The sequence below is a fragment of the Macaca mulatta genome, chromosome 5 (assembly GCF_049350105.2).
Source record: "Macaca mulatta isolate MMU2019108-1 chromosome 5, T2T-MMU8v2.0, whole genome shotgun sequence".
NCBI classification, from domain to species: domain Eukaryota; kingdom Metazoa; phylum Chordata; class Mammalia; order Primates; family Cercopithecidae; genus Macaca; species Macaca mulatta.
The window spans coordinates 121,658,673-121,674,961 of NC_133410.1; the positions used below are offsets into that span (position 1 = coordinate 121,658,673).

Here is a 16,289-nt window from a genome sequence, read left to right on the forward strand (position 1 = left end):
GGTAATATGAGAGGACAGCAGTCTTGCTATTATCCTTCTGATCCAGCGCTTCCTGGTATCCACCACAGGGTTCCATCCAGCCAAACACTCAATGTAGTGGGATGTCAGAAGCAAGAGAAGACTCACAAGGCCGGGCACGGTAGCTCAGGCCTGTAATCCCAGCACTTTGGGAGGCCGAAGCGGGTGGATTACCTGAGGTCACAAGTTCGAGACCAGCCTGGCCAACATGGTGAAACCCCGTCTCTACTAAAAAATACAAAAATTAGCCAGGCGTGGTGGCAGGCACCTGTAATCCCAGCTACTTAGGAGGCTGAGGCAGGAGAATCACTTGAACCTGGGAGGTGGAGGTTGCAGTGAGTGAAATCGTGCCATTGCACTCCAGCCTGGGGGACAAGATAGAGACTTCGTCTCAAAAAAAAAGAGAAGACTCATAAGGCCTGCTCACCTCACTCTTGCCTGAAATTAGGAGACAAAACCTTTCAAACCACAGTTACAGATAAAGACTCAGATTTCCAATTCCATCAACATGGAGGACAGAGCAAGTGCAGTCTTCTCCCATTACAAATACATAAATATAGTGAATTAAAGATTTGTAGGTACCTGAAACATAAAAGGTATTTAAAATCACAGCAGTAGACTACTGCTTACGACACATAGCCAAAGGAAGTTACACTTGAGCAAAGACCTCAAGGGAAGGGGCTGTCATTTTAATCCCTGGGCAGAGATGAGAGATAGTTGCCTTGTGCCCATGTGAGAAGTAAAATATTTGCATCAAGCTGGAATTCTTAAAGGTTTGCATAGGCTATAAAAGGAGACTGAACAATCCCACCAGCCTGCGCAGAGAAGTTACAAGGACGCCTGCTGTCTGCCCAAGCTCTGGGATGGAGGGGAAAAAAAACTCCCCTCTAAAATAAAAATCTCAACTCTGTGCCAAATTTGAGTGTGGAGTCTGAATTTACTCTGCCCACAAAGCAGGAAACCTGCCATCAAATAATTAAGAAAAAAAATTGTTCAAGACTGAAATTTCTGGACCCCAGGAGATCAAATGCAAAACTATGCTCTAGAGAAGTATCTACATCCCAGGACCTTGGGAATCTCACAGGAAAATATTCTTGGCTAAAGATGACCTTACCTTAAAATTTATAAGCAACAGGCTGGGTGGTGGCTCACGCCTGCAGTCCCAGCATTTTGGGAGGTCAAGGCGAGTGGATTACCTGAAGTCAGGAGTTTGAGACCAGCCTGGCTAACATGGCGAAACCCCGTCTCTATTAAAAACACAAAAAATTAGCCTGGTGTGGTGGCAGGTGCCTGTAATCCTAGCTACTTGGGAGACTGAGGCAGGAGAATTGCTTGAACCCAGGAGGCAGAGGTTGCAGTTAACCCAGATTGTGCCATTGCACTCCAGCCTGGGTAACAGTGAGACTCTGTCTCAAAAAAAAAAAAAAAAAGAAAAGAAAAGAAAAAAGAAAAAAATGAGAAAGTAATAGTAATTGATGAATTGATGGGGAATTCCCCCACAAAACAGGCAGAGCATACAAGTTCATTTTTATATAGACAAGATACAAGAATTCAACCACAAAACCGTGACTGAGGAGCACAGAACACCCTCCCAGTTGGTGAGATAAGCTTTTGGCATTTCATCTGCTAATAAGGGTGTCCAACTGCCAACCAGACTGCTTCAATGGGGTGAATGAGATAAAATAAATCCTTAGAAAAATGAAGTAAAAAACAAAGATACAAAAATGCAAGCTTAATGTATTTATTATTATCAGCTTCAAGAGTTATACAATTATTTTGGCAAATGATAATAAAAATTTCTAAATGCTCACTCTCAGTGTTTCACTTAATCTCGATTCAGGCCAGCAACAAAAAGACACAAATAGTAGTGCTCCAGAGTAGTGCTCCAGAGTAGTGCTCCCCAGAGTAGTGCTCCCCAAACTTCCGTGTGCTCTGAATCCCCTAAAGATCTTATTAAAATGCAGATTCCGATTTAGTAGATCTCTGGTATTGCCTGAGATGCTGCTGTTCTATGAACCTTGCTTGACTAGCAAGGGATGATCTAAAGATTCTAACATGTGCTTGGCTGCCCACCTAGGACAAATGACCACTAACAACCTTAAAATCAAGGTACATTTTCTACAGCCAGTTTATTAGATATTCCAACCCCATAACTGACCTACCAGAAATGTACTCCTGTAATACCAGTAACAGTGGGGGAAAAAATTGTGGAACTGGAAACTGTATTTAAAGAAAATGTTGAAAATGAAGCACAGAGAGCTAAGTAGATGAAAATATAAAAGAGAAGTTTAAAAAACTCAAAGAGATTGAAAAAAACACAGAAGCATAGAAGACTTCTAGCAGGACTAACTAGACTCAGAATTGGAGAAAATTATGTCTTTATACTGAAGAAGTATATCTAGCCTTGGGCAAAAAAGTTTTAGGCCTGGCATGGTGACTCATACCTGTAATCCCAGGACTTCAGGAGGCCAAGGCAGGAGGGATTGCATGAGCCCAGGAGTTCAAGACCAGCCTGGGCAACATAGGGAGATCTCGTCTCATCAAAAAAATAAAATCAGTCAGGTGTGGTGACATGTAGCTGTAGTCTCAGCTACTCCAGTGGCTACGGTGGGAGGATCTCTTGAGCCCAGGAGACTGAGGCTGCAGTAAGCCATGATTGCACCACTGCACTCCAGCCTGAGTGACAGAGCAAGACCCTGTCTCAAAAAAAAAAAAAAAAAAAAAAAAAAAACTTTTAAAATAAATTCACATCTAGACCATACCTAGTGTGGTAAACTATAGAAAATCAAACAATAAGAAAGTCAATGAGAGAGAGAAAAGACAGATTAATATAGGAAGTATGTTTAGACTAACAAAAAGTATCATCAATAATAAGAGTCCAGAAAGCAAGAGAATTTCCAAAAAATTGAGAGGACATGGGTTTCAACCTAGGATTTTATACCTAGCAAAATTGTCATTCAAAAGTGAGGATGAAATAAACATTTTCAGACCTGATTGACTAAAAATGAATTATTCTCAAGACAGCTCTTTCTCATTCACACACACACTCACATACACACTAAAGGATGCATTTTTCTAAGGAGAAAATTGAACTTAGAATGAAGAAGTGGAGAGTAAAAAAAGATGATGACTAAAGAATGTGGTACTGGGGCCTATTATGGGGAGGGGGGAGTGGGGAGGGATGGCATTGGGAGTTATACCTGATGTAAAGGACGAGTTGATGGGTGCTGATGAGTTGATGGGTGCAGCACACCAACATGGCACAAGTATACATATGTAACAAACCTGCACGTTGTGCACATGTACCCTACAACTTAAAGTATAATAATAAAAAAAAGAATAAATATGACACCATTAGTCATTCGAAAAATGTAAATCAAAACCACAATGAGATATCACCTTACACTCACTATAATCAAAAAGACAATAAGTATCAGTGAGGATGTAGGGAAATTAGAACCCTCATACACTGCTAGTGGAATGTAAAATGGTGCAGCCACTTTGGAAAACAATTTGGCAGTTCTTCAAAAAGTGAAACATTGTGTTATTACATGACAGTAATTCTACACCTAGGTTGATAGGGTTTGGCTGTGTCCCCAGTCAAATGTCATCTTGAATTATAGTTCCCATAATCCCAATGTGTCACAGGAGGAACCCGGTGGAAGGTGATTGAATTATGGGGGCAGGATTTTTCCCATGCTGTTCTCATGATAGTGAATGAGTTTTCATGAGATTTGATGGTTTCATAAAGGGCAGTTCCCCTGCACATGCTCTCTTGCCTCCCACCATGTAAAACATGCCATTGCTCCTCCTTCTCCTTCTGCCATGATTGTGAGGCTTTCCCAGCCATGTGGAACTGTGAGTCCATTAAATCTCTTTTTCTTTATAAAGTAAAAAAAAAAAAAAAGAATGTGGCAAATACATTAGCCATGTAAGATTAAAATAAAAGGAAATTATATGGCAATATCACTTATATAATTAATAAGGTGCAAAAAATCTTAAAATATTACCAAATTGACCAACATTATATTAAATTAATAATGCATTTCAATCAAGGAAGGTTTATTCCAGATATATAAGGATAGTGGGTTTTATTTTGTTGTGTTTTTTTTTTGGAGGGGTGGGGGACACGATCTCACTCTGTTACCCAGGCCAGAGTGCAGTGGTGCAATCATGGGTCACTGCAGCCTCAACCTTCCAAGCCCAAGCAGTCCTCCCACTTTAGCCTCCCAAGCAGCTGGGACTACAGGCACGTGCCACCATGCCCAGCTAACTTTTTTATTTTCTGTAGAGATGAGGTCTCTCTATGTTGCCCAGGTTGGTCTTGAATTCCTGGGCTCAAGCTATCTTCCTGCCTCAGCTTCCCAAAGTCCTGGGATTATAGGCATGAGTCACCGTGCCTGGCTGATAGTTAAATATTTTTTAATCTATTCATTTAGTGCACCACATGCACAGAATAAAGAAGAAAAAGTATGCATTCACCTAAATAGATTTTTTAAAGTTAATAAAATTTTCAACCAACTTAGGTTAAAAATGCAAACTAGGGATAGAAATGTAATCAGGTAACAGAAACCACACAGTAATTTGAACAAGGAAAATTTGATACAAAGAATTACTATTTCAGGGAATTAGAGTAATGAGAGCTTGGCTAGTGAAAAGTAAAGAGAACTCTAAAGAACTCTAAAGAGTGCAAGATAGCAGTTATAAGGTATAGTCACTATTCCTTGGACTCAGATAGGACACCTAAAAAAGAGCTCCTGGCCCTCATACACACACCATGGCTGAGATCAAGACCTTGTTGGAGAAGGTACAGACATGGCTCGCTGCATGGCAGAGAAGTCACCAAGGTTCCATGCTGGCAGAACTCACTGGAAACCCACCTTCTGAGTGTTGGGGGAAACCGTCCACGGGGAGGCGCTGTGCCTTAGAACTCACCACAAAGCTGCCTTTACAGAGTGCCAGGGGAAACTGGTCGCCACAGGAGCCTAACTGACAGCACTTCACTGTAAAGTCAGCTGAGAGGACTGACTGCTGGGTTCGACTGACTGCTGCACGCTGAGGAGACATGCTACAGAAGTCACCTGTGTTGCAGGAGTCAGGCACAGGGAAAGCTATGAAAGCCTGTGCTGTAGGAGTCGGGCATTGAGGAAGTGGTACCCACAGTGGCCTGGCCAGAGGAGCACATCAAGTCAGGATGAGAAGCACCCTTGCCATGCAGCATCCTTCCACACCCACGATGACAAGGCTTACCATCCTTACCATCTTGCTAGCTGGCAAAGGAGAAATGCTTACCAGATCCATCCGCATGATCACAAAGCAGGTATTGAAGGGTGAATTGGAACTGAAAGATGATAAGTTGGAGCTGAAAAATGGTAAGTTCCTCCCTGCATCGGAGGGAATTTTCTTAAACTGATCAAAGGAAGTAACTGAAAGCCTCCAGCAAAACCAATGATGAAAAATTATAAGAATTCCTTTTAAAGTCAGGTTGAGAAAAAAAAGTACCTCATTACTGCCTCTATTTGACACTTTCCTGGAAGTTCTCTCAAGGCAATAAGAAAATGAAAGGAAATAAAAAGTATAAAGGCTAGAAATGAAAAAACAAAAACGGTATTATCTGTAGACGATATGGCTGCACACAGAATACTCCAAGAAATCCACAGATTAATTGTTAGAATTAAGAAATTAAGTAAGGTTGGTAAATACAAAGTCAGTATTTTTTAAATGCCCATTCTTAGTTAGCAACAAAACCTAATTAGAAATATATCTTTTAAGAATAGAGATTACTTTGATAAAATTTATTCATTTAGGTATTTCATTTGATATCTCTCTTTTTAAACATATTGATGTGAATAAATTTAATTCGACTGTAAACCATGATTTCAGATACTAATTTTCTTTTATTCTCTCTTTCTCTGTCTTTCTTTTTTTGGCCAAATATATGTGGAAAGCCTGCTATGTGCCAACAATTGCATTAGACCTTTAGGATAGTTATAAAGATGATCAAGATATGGTTCATTATCTTCAAGTGGTTCAAGTTGGGGGAGAAGATAGAACTATAAAGAATAAAAAATAGCAAAACAATGGCGTTTTAAAACAGAGAGGAAATTAGAAAGGGAGGGAGGGAAGAAAAGAGAAAGAAAGGCAGAAGGGAAAGAAGGAAGGAAGGATGAAAGGAAAGAAGTAGAGAGAAAGGGAGGGAGGACAGTAACTTTAAAAATTGGTAAGGGAAGGAGAGAAGATGAGAAACTCTAAAACCTGCAGATATTATTTCATGCTGTATGTTCCCTCCTCTGATGACAGAAAGAGAATGTGAAGAAAGAAAATTATATCCTGCATGGCTGAAAATGGTCCCCTACAAAAATATCATGTTGGACAACTCATCTGAAATAGTGATATCTCTGGGAAGCAGTTTAGCACTGGAGAGTTTGGACTTTCATGGCAGGCTGCCTTGGTTCATATCTTTTGGTGATGATACTTATCTTCTGTAAGGCCCATTTCTTTATTTGTGAAATGAAGACAATAGAGTGCTTATATATAATTTAGAACAATGTCCATCACATAGTAAACACTTAATAAATGGTAGCTGTTATTGTTGTTATTATTACTATTATTACCTTGAAGACAGGGGCTCTGTCTTGTTCATCATTCTGCCTCCAGCTCTTAGCACAATCCCTGGCACAATTCAAACATGTATTTGGATGAATGACAAATATCTATTGAGTATTTGCCCTGTTCCAAGCATTGTTGGAGGTACATGGGACAGGACAGTGAACAAAACAGACAAAACCTTCTACTGTCTTAGAATTCACTCTCTACTGGGGAGACCTAGGCAATGAGGAAATAATTAAAATATACAGTGTGTCTTATGGCAATAAATGACAAAGAAAAATAAAGCAGAGAAGGTGAGAAGCGGTGACAGTGTTTTGTGATCATTTGCTTTGCAACAAGCCACTCCCCAAATTTACTGGCCTAAAATAATTTCATCATAGTTCATGCTCTGGCTACAACAATACACATCTCTCTCATGTGCAAAATACACTCACTCCTCCCTCAAAGCCTCGTGCCATTAAGGGTTCAGGTTCAAAGCTTAAGATCTTATCCTCTGAAGTACATTTAGGGACAAACAAAGCTTCTCAGGTACTTCTGGGGATGCAGAGACTTGTGAACTAAAAGATGAGTTATCTATCTTCCAACACAACTGACATGCAACAGGGATTCAGGAAAAGATCATTTCAATAGGCGCTTCTGTGCAAAAGCGGGGAAAATGAGTCATGCAGCAGTCACAGTTCATATTAATCTAAAATCTAGCCAGGCATATATCCCAAGTCTTCCTGATGTGGGGACAAGAATTATTTCTGGATTAGGGCTCACTTTTTCTCTTTGAGAATGGTTCTCCTCAGCTCTTGGATTTGTCCTCTGAATCATCCTTCCTTGTCCACATACATATACACATGTACACATACATACGTAGAGAGACTGTCATGTAGGCTGGAGTACAATGGTGAGATCTCAGCCCACTGCAACCTACACCTCCTGGATTCAAGCAATTCTCCTGTCTCAGCCTCCCCAGTAGCTGAGACTACAGGTGCACGCCACCATGCCTGGCTACTTTTTGTATTTTTAGTAGAGATGGGGTTTCACCATATTGGTCAGGCTGGTCTCGAACTCCTGACCTCAGGTGATCCACCCACCTCGGTCTCCCAAAGTGCTGGGATTACAGGCATGAACCACCGTGCCTGGCCCATAAAATATTTTTTGTGAAAACATCTCAGCCTGCTCCATGCCTATAGAAAGTTTGACTCCCAGATGTGTCTCTTTTCATTTTGAACTATCTCTGCCCTTCTTAAATCAAGCTGATATAATTCCTTTAAATGCTTTCTAACTTTTTAACATATTAAATTAGGGGGAAAAAATGCCTACATTTATCTTTGAATGCTACTTTGGGCTGCAAACCAAAGGGATACAGGACAGCACCCTTAAGATTCTTGGAAGCTCTTTTGCTTGGTCAGAGGGTCTGAGGTCTTAAAGTGTTTTACAGCCATGCCCTTGGTTTGATCTTGACCCTAAGGTCACATTTTACTGCCAGTGCCCTGAATTTGACTTTTTCCCCAGGTTTTAATATTTTAAATTTATCTTCAGAATGTCTTGCTGTCTGGAAAGACTATTCTGGGCCGTGTCTACTTTCTCTAAGTCTTGCTTTAAAATGGAATACAGTAGTCCCCCCTTATTCATGAGGGATACGTTCCAAGACCCCAGTAGATGCCCAAGCCCGATTGCCATTAATGAAGACACATTTCTGTTTATGTCTTCTACCCACCAATTTAATGCCTTTTCCATCTTAACTAAGCACCTATCACACACTGTAGCCATACTTTCACAGTTTGAGATGTGACAGCAAAACTAGCACAAATCTCTTTTTCCTTCTTCACCATTTTTGGATAGAGGATGCATCCTTACCATAGACCTTAGCAACTTTGGCATATGAATTTTTTCCTTCCTTATTACATTGAGAATTTTCACCTTCTCACTTAAAGAAAGCACTTTACAGCTTCTCTTTGGCATATCCAAATTGCCAGCATCACTACTCCTGCCCTTTGGGGCCACTGTTAAGTAAAATAAGGGTGACTTGGACACAAGCACTGCATTACCCAACAGACAGTTCATCTGATAATGGAGAGGGCTGCTAAGTGACTAATGAGTGGTCATCATAGATAGCATGGATCTGCTGGAAAAAGGGATGGTTCATGTCCGAGGCAGGATGAGATTTCATCATGCTACTCAGAACGGCACGCAATTTAAAACTTATGAATTGTTTATTCCTGGAATTTCCTGTTTAATATTTTTGGACTGCTGTTGACTGCTGGTAACTGAAACTGCAGAAAAGAAAACAGGGGACAGAGGCGACTACTGTAGTTTCTTCTTTAGGTTATCGCTTTCTTCCTGTACTTTATCTTGGGTAACTAAAAGATATACACTTTGCCACTTTCAATATCCTTCCTAGGTATCTCCTTAGCTAGACACCAAGTCCACTGGTTACATTTTGCTACAGTCCACATTACTCCTGGAGACCATGTTGCCAAACTTTACAGCACGTATAATGTCTGTTCCCTTTCTCAAACTTCCAGGAACAATTTTTTCACTGCCTTTTGTCTCAACACCCTTCAAGTCTCCAAAATTTTTGTTATAGTAGTACTCCACTTTTAAGCGTGTGATTTCTCTATTTCTATGTTACAAGCCACTCCATGGCTTAGTGGCTTAAAACAGTAATAATTTATTCAGTCTCATAATTTGTAGTTTGGGTGATTGTTATAACTACTGTCAGCTGGAAGCTGGGATAGCTAGAAGGTCTGTCATGGTCTCACCCACACAGTAGGCATTTGGTACTGGCTGCCAGCCAAGAGCCCAGCGGAGGCTTAGGGAGAGGTCCTCAGCTCTCCTTTGCTTGGGCCTCTCCATGTGGCAGCCTCAGCTTCCTCAGAGCACTGGGCTAAGTTCCAAGAAGGGAAGGCAAAATTTATAGATCCCTTAACGCCCAGATTTCTGCCACATTCCATTGGTTAAAACAGGTCACAGGGCCAGTTGTGTTCTTGATGAGGGGAAATAAACTATAGATTCCACTTCTTGATAGAAAAATGACCAGGTCATCGTTGCAAATAAGCGTGAAGAATGGAATATATTGGTGTGGTCTTTTTGGAAATACAATCTACCACAGCCAGAGCATATATCTATGTATGTAATTTAAAATAAGATGGTCAGGGGAGGCCTTCAGAGACAGTGACATTTGAGCAAAGACCTGAAGAAGAAGAGAGGAAGCCTTGCAGACATTTGGGATGAAAGCATTACACACTGAAAGAATTGTAAATACAAAAACTCTGATGTGGTAATGAGCCTGGTCTACTCAAGGGATGATAAGGAAGCCACTGTGACTGAAGTAGAGGGCTGAGAAGGAAGGAACAAGAAGTTAGAGGTGAGGTCAAAGAAGTCATGGAAGCCAGATCATGTAGGGCTTAGAGGCACCTGGAAAAAGGAATGTTTGGTTCAAAGGATAAACAATTGTGCTTCCAACAGGTGTCCATAGAATAGGCCCTTCCTATGTGGTAGTAACAAAATAAGTAAACCCTTGAGAAAGAATCTCCTCACTCCCCACCTCCAAATTCCTTCCTGATAATTCCATAACTAGTTCCTGTCCATGGGTAACTCCATTGCACTTCTTGAAGTATAGCTTTCACAGGGAGGTGGCACAGCCTGTTACAAAAGTTTGCCGCTACTCCACAAGCCTTGCTCTATGTGAATGAATTATCACATACGTATGAATCTAATAGCCATTTTAGATACTGTCCAACTTCCCACCTTACCAACTTCTGGAAACTTCATCTTTTTTTCTCAGTTTTATAGATGATGTCGTTATTGATTTTAAATTATAAAACGGAATGTTTCCAGGGGAGGTTACAGTTCCTGCTGCAATATATTCATCTTAGAGCATGAACGACTTGTAATTGTTAAGTGCATTTTCACAGCTAATCATGTGGCATTTGGTTGCTGCTTTTCAGGAAAACTTTTAAAAGCAGAGTATATTCTGAGCAGTCTAATAAGCAACAATGGAGCAACGGGTGAGTACTTTCATATCTTCACAATGACCTTTACCTCAGCCCCAAACAGAGCACTCATTTAATAACAACTTACTGACTTAATAGTTACCATACATTAGATGTTTTCAGAGCTATCTGGGACTGGCTCTGCCACTGATGAATGAAGAAGCTTTGATCAAGCAGCTTACATCTCTGTGTGTCTGTTTTCTCTAAGTTAACAACAACAACAACAACAAACAAAGACAAGGAATCTACTATTGGCCTGTTTCCTTACAGAGTATGTTATCTAATGGACGGTCACTGTCAAGGCAGGTAACTCTGTGGGCCTTATAAAGGTTCGATAGCAGCTTTTAAACAAAATTGTGATTGGAAATAAAAGCCTGTAAGTTCAGAAGAGTCTGCTTTGGCTTTATCGATTTAAATGGTTCAGAAGATAGATTTGATTTTTGGTACATAAGAACTTTAATAAAACTTGTTTCCAAATGGATTTTCTTTCAATATTTAATTATACATGAAAGGAAGCAAGTCCTAATAATTGGGTAACAAATAACTTAAGCCTTCGGATATCGTGTCTGAATTTCTGGGCATTTAAGTTAGCAAGTTTATCAATAAGTTGAGAAGTTTCCACTGGACTTTTAAACTCAGCATGCTTGGATGTGAGGCCTCAAACTCCTTGACACTTGTGGACATTTCTAATGGGGAGATAGTTTGGAATCCAAATATTAACCACGCACCCCTCACTTGTGGCCACCATCACTAAACTACAATATACACTCTTGCCATCATGTGCACACACACGCACACATACACACAGATTCAAAGCTAGGAAGAAAATAAATATTATCTGATGTGACAGAGAATAGTGAGGGGGCAGTAAAGAGTCTGCCTCTATTTTTGATGTTTGACCACTGACAGTTTTCAAGCCACAGCCTTTTTTACTTTTGTCTCACACTGGACAGGCTGATTAAAACAAACAAACAACAAAAAGCCCTTTCATCCACACACCCAAACCCAGCTTCCAGGAACCTTTACCCGGCCCCACACCCCAGTCACAGTGACAAGCAAAGCCACTCACCACTCCCTGCCTGAGTCAAAGGAGCAGCTTGGGTGCCAGCCTGACTTACCCTAGAAAGCCTCATTATGTGAGCAATAAATCTTCTCATACCCTCTTGGTACACGTGTGGAGTCATCAGTTTTGACATCCAAACAAATTTTCCTCAGTTGGGATCCACCTCACCCTCTGCAAAGCAACCATAAGACAGTGGGGGTAACAGTGTAGAAAAATTAATCTGTGGAGGCCTTTGAGGAAAAGCACTGAAGCTGAGACCTGAAGAAGGATCTGGCCTCTTAAGAAGCCAGAGGAAAGAGGATCCCAAGCAGGGCTAGTGGTAAGTACAGCTGCCATGAAGCAAGAGGCCAGTCCTATTACAAGGAGGCAAAATAAAGCTAGAGTGGACGGAGAGTAAGTGAGGGAACTGGAGACCAGACAGGAGTCAGTTCCTGCAGAGCCTGAGGCTACAGCAAGAAGTTTGGACCTGATTCTAAATGTAGAGACAAGATTGTCTCTCAAAATGATGTCACATGTGCTCATGAAGACTTCTGTGAAAATTCTTTTAATTTACAAGGCAATATCTCTGATAATTCAAGGGAAGTTTTCCTCTTTTCTTTTAGGTACCTGGCTGTACAGAAATGAAAGTGACAAGGTCCTGGTGCAGTCGGTCTGTATACAGATCAGAGGGCAGATTCTGCAAAAGCTAGGTACCATCATCTAACACTTGCGTTTCTCAAAGCTCATTTACGAAGCCTGGCTGCATGGTTTCACTGTGGAATTTTCTTCTTTTATCTGGCTAAAATTGTTAATTTCCACTTGCCTTAGTTTCCTCATCGAAAAGAGAATGGCATTTAAGATCCTAGGAGTGTCACAAATATTAATAATTTTTTTTTCTAGTAAGCTTTGTTAGAGAGGTTCACGGTTGTATATTGTGATGTTAACTGTAGGGTTCCCAGTGTTATTTCTCACACCTGACTCAGTTCAGCAGGACTCCGTGTAATATGGCGACACCTTATACTATACCCACCGTGACATTGTGTTCGTTCATTCCTTAAGGTATTCATGAATTTTTCAAGTTTATAGAATGTTAATATACTTTAGAATGCAAAATAAGGGTTTGAGAAATTTTAACAGGAGGTGGCAATTATTATTTTTGTAAAAATACTGAGAAAACTACATATATTATACATATTATATATACAAATATATAATAATTCTATTTCCCAGTGAAATGGAAAAATTGTCTCTATTACAGTTGGAAAAACATTACTGTGTCAATCTAATCTAAGCCTGAGTTTTCCTAACAGGATCTAATGAGTCTTGTTTCTGTATTAGTTTTCAAAGGTATTCTCTCATACAAGAACACAGATACCAGCTGTTCCTCCCCTGTCCCTCTCCCTGCCCCTCTTTTTTTTTCAGGGATGTGGTACGAAGCAGCAGAGTTAATATGGGCCTCCATCGTAGGATATTTGTCACTTCCTCAGCCGGATAAAAAGGTGGTTTGTCTAGTGCTTATTTTTCTCCTTTCCTGTATTTGTCTTTAGATGATTATCTCTTTATGATACAATTCCATTTCTCATATATCAATTTCATCTGTCCTATTTTTATTTATTTTTCATGAGCATAGGACCAGGTACAGTTAGTAACTTCCTTCTGTGTCTTGCTTCATCCTCACTCACATCTAGACTCTTGGGGCATAGATGGTGTTTTTATAATCGTTTGTAACTGTCCATTTATATATTTATCTCTACTGGTCCATTCATTTATCTGTTTTATTATATATTTAGCCTTTACTTGATTGCATAGCAAAGTTGAGATGGCCAAGTTGCTTATACGTAAAATCATTTTTCTTGAGTTGAGTGGGTGAAGACTTCAATTGTTTATGTAGCATCAAGTAGTATATGTCAATCCTACTTGACATTTTCATTTTCTGGAATTCTGTGGGAATAGTCTCATTATCTGAAGCATCCGGCTATTACATTTCCCTGATCTGTGTAAGCAATTGCTGTCTATGATTCTTTTACAATACAGACTGTGATGTGAACTCTTCCTTGGGCCAGTTATTCAGGCCTAGCAGTAGGGACAAGTTAGTATTGATCACCCAGTGAAACCCAGGTGAGAAGTAGCTGTGTTTACACTAGGCCCACGTGCCCTAGGATGTGTTGATCTTTCAAGCTCTGTGGCAGCCAATTTAAAAGTATATCCAAGTCAGAGTATTATTATACAATGTATGCATATGTCAAAATGTCACACTGTATCCCATAAACATGTACAATTATTATATGTTGACTTTTAAAAATAGTATCTCCAGTGCCATAGTAATAAAATAACAATAGGCAAATCATTCATATGGAGGGATAACCATTGCCTTTAGGCCATGAAGTGAGAGCAGTAATCCACTGTGAATTCCCAATCTGTGTCTTGTTTGTGTTTTTCTTACAGGGCCTCTCCACGTCATTAGGTATACTGGCAGACATCTTTGTTTCCATGAGCAAGAATGATTATGAAAAGTTTAAAAACAATCCACAAATTAATTTGGTAATTATCATAACACTGAGTGGCATCATCTGTAAAACTGTCAATGGTGTCATTGGTGGGTGATTAGTGGGTGTCTTTCTCAGGAGATTGGGAGGCAGGGAGCTCAGTGCTGCCCCTGCTAGACAGATGGGAGGAATCCTGGGGAGGAGTCCTGGGGGGTCCTATTTGGCTTTATTATCCCAGCACTCAGCACTGTACCAGACACACAGAGGGTGCTCAGAAAGTTACTGCTGAATGAATGAATGAATGAATGAATGAATGAATGAATGAATATCAACAAAATTATTTTGAGCCTCACTTCTTTCCGAGTATCACAAAATTCAGTTTCCAAACTTGGGCCATCTTGATGATAAAGGGGTAATAATTTTAAAACTTTATAATCACCATCTGTTTAAGTGAGAACATCAGTCCCGTGTTCCAGGCTCTCGTCCTTGATAATAATGACTGCTAATTTTTATATATCACTTTACAACTCAAAAAAGTGTATATATCTCCACATAAAACCCTATGAGGAGGGTAGAGCAAATTGTGTCACTCCATTTTAGAGGAAAATAAAGTGCAGTGCAGAGAAACTAACTAACCTCTGCAGTTTACACAACCAGTAAGAGAGAGAACTGGGAGCTGAGCCCAGGTCTCTGACCAGCCCAGAGAAGTGGCAAGGATGTTCTGCTGCTCTTCACACTGTGCTGAAATGGAGTGTTTATTATCATCTATATTGCCATTTTTATTAAAGACCCCAATCACAATGGTAACCATGCTCAGTACTAATTAGTGTAGCAAAAGAACACATACAGCTTGCTGATGGTAATCTGAATCTAAGATGTTGCTTTTTCTGTTTGACCAAAACAGGAGGATCATGTCCCTTGTTCACTGAAGTTATCCTTGATGACTGTTTAAAATTGCACACTTCCCTCCCATCCTGGACCTCCCTAACCCCTTCTCCATTTATTTTCTCTCCAGAACATTTGTCATCATCTCAAATACTATACACTTCACTTGTTTTGTATATTGACTGATCCCTCCCCCACAGCAGAAAGTAAGCTCCTTGCAGGCTCACTGCCTGCTGTCTCCTGTGTCTAGAACAGGCCCTGGCATGGGGAGGTACTCTGTACATATTTATAGAATTAATAAATGAATCCTAATTGCTGTGAAATCATCAATTAAAGGACTCTTGGCCAAGAGCAGTGCAGAAATCAATTAATCTGGCTGCAAAATTTGCAGGTTCCTTTGAACAAAGAACTGCCACCATCTTCCAAAGAAGCTCACCCAAATTATTGCACAGGTGTGTGGCTGCTGGGAAAAAGCAAAGTCAACACCTTGTGGTCTTTAGACCCACTTACTCTTTATTGACACTGTTCTGAATGGGTTGTGGTGAGGAGTCCCTTGAAATCATGAAAGAAAAGCAAAACTATTTCATAGCCTGTTTTTTGCTCATTGATAATTAATTATCACCATTCCACTTAGCCTCCTGTTTTCTCACAGAGCCTGCTGAAGGAGTTTGACCACCATGTGCTGTCCGCCGCAGAAGCCTGCAAGCTGGCAGCTGCCTTCAGTGCCTACACGCCACTCTTCGTGCTCACAGCTGTGGTAAACAGAGTGCGGCCCTTCCTCAAACCCCCACAGGACCTCTCCCCAGGGTGCTTTCCGATGTAATCAGTGAGAAGGGAAAGGTTTAACCTTCAAATAGGCTTTGTGTCTCATCAGTGGCAATTGTGATAAGACTCCACACCACATGTGGAAAAATTTTATCTGTCGGAGTTTTGACAGCCTACTAGGAGCTAAATTAATTCAGCCCAAGGATAGAATGTTGCCTGTTGTGAAGCAATGGTTCCCAAGCCTGAGTGCACATCAAAATCACCTGAGGAACCTTCTCAAAATATGTATTCCAGCCAGGCATGGTGGCTCACACCTGTAATCCCAACACTTTGGGAGGCCAAGGTAGGAGGATGACTTGAGCCCAAAATTTCAAGACTAGCCTGAGCAACATGGTGAGATTTTGTCTCTACAAAAAATTTTTTTAAAAAAATTGCCCAGGTGTGGTGGTTCACGCCCGTAGTCCCAGGTACCAGGGAGGCTGAGGTGGGAGGATCATG

At 40.5% G+C, this 16,289-nt stretch overlaps 1 protein-coding gene across 31 annotated transcripts in view; it reads left to right on the forward strand.

Moving 5' to 3' along the window:
- Positions 1-16,289, forward strand: part of ALPK1 (alpha kinase 1) — a 136,763-nt gene that overhangs the window by 108,439 nt on the left and 12,035 nt on the right. For 30 of the 31 annotated variants that reach the window (XM_078002145.1, XM_078002156.1, XM_028848675.2 and 27 more), the window contains 5 exons: positions 10,569-10,628; positions 12,279-12,365; positions 13,078-13,154; positions 14,101-14,196; positions 15,679-15,783. In XM_078002145.1, the coding sequence (XP_077858271.1) occupies positions 10,569-10,628; positions 12,279-12,365; positions 13,078-13,154; positions 14,101-14,196; positions 15,679-15,783 (425 nt within the window). Of the gene's footprint in view, positions 1-10,568; positions 10,629-11,908; positions 11,996-12,278; positions 12,366-13,077; positions 13,155-14,100; positions 14,197-15,678; positions 15,784-16,289 lie in introns of those variants that run through there. The other variant, XM_078002157.1, reaches the window with a different exon arrangement.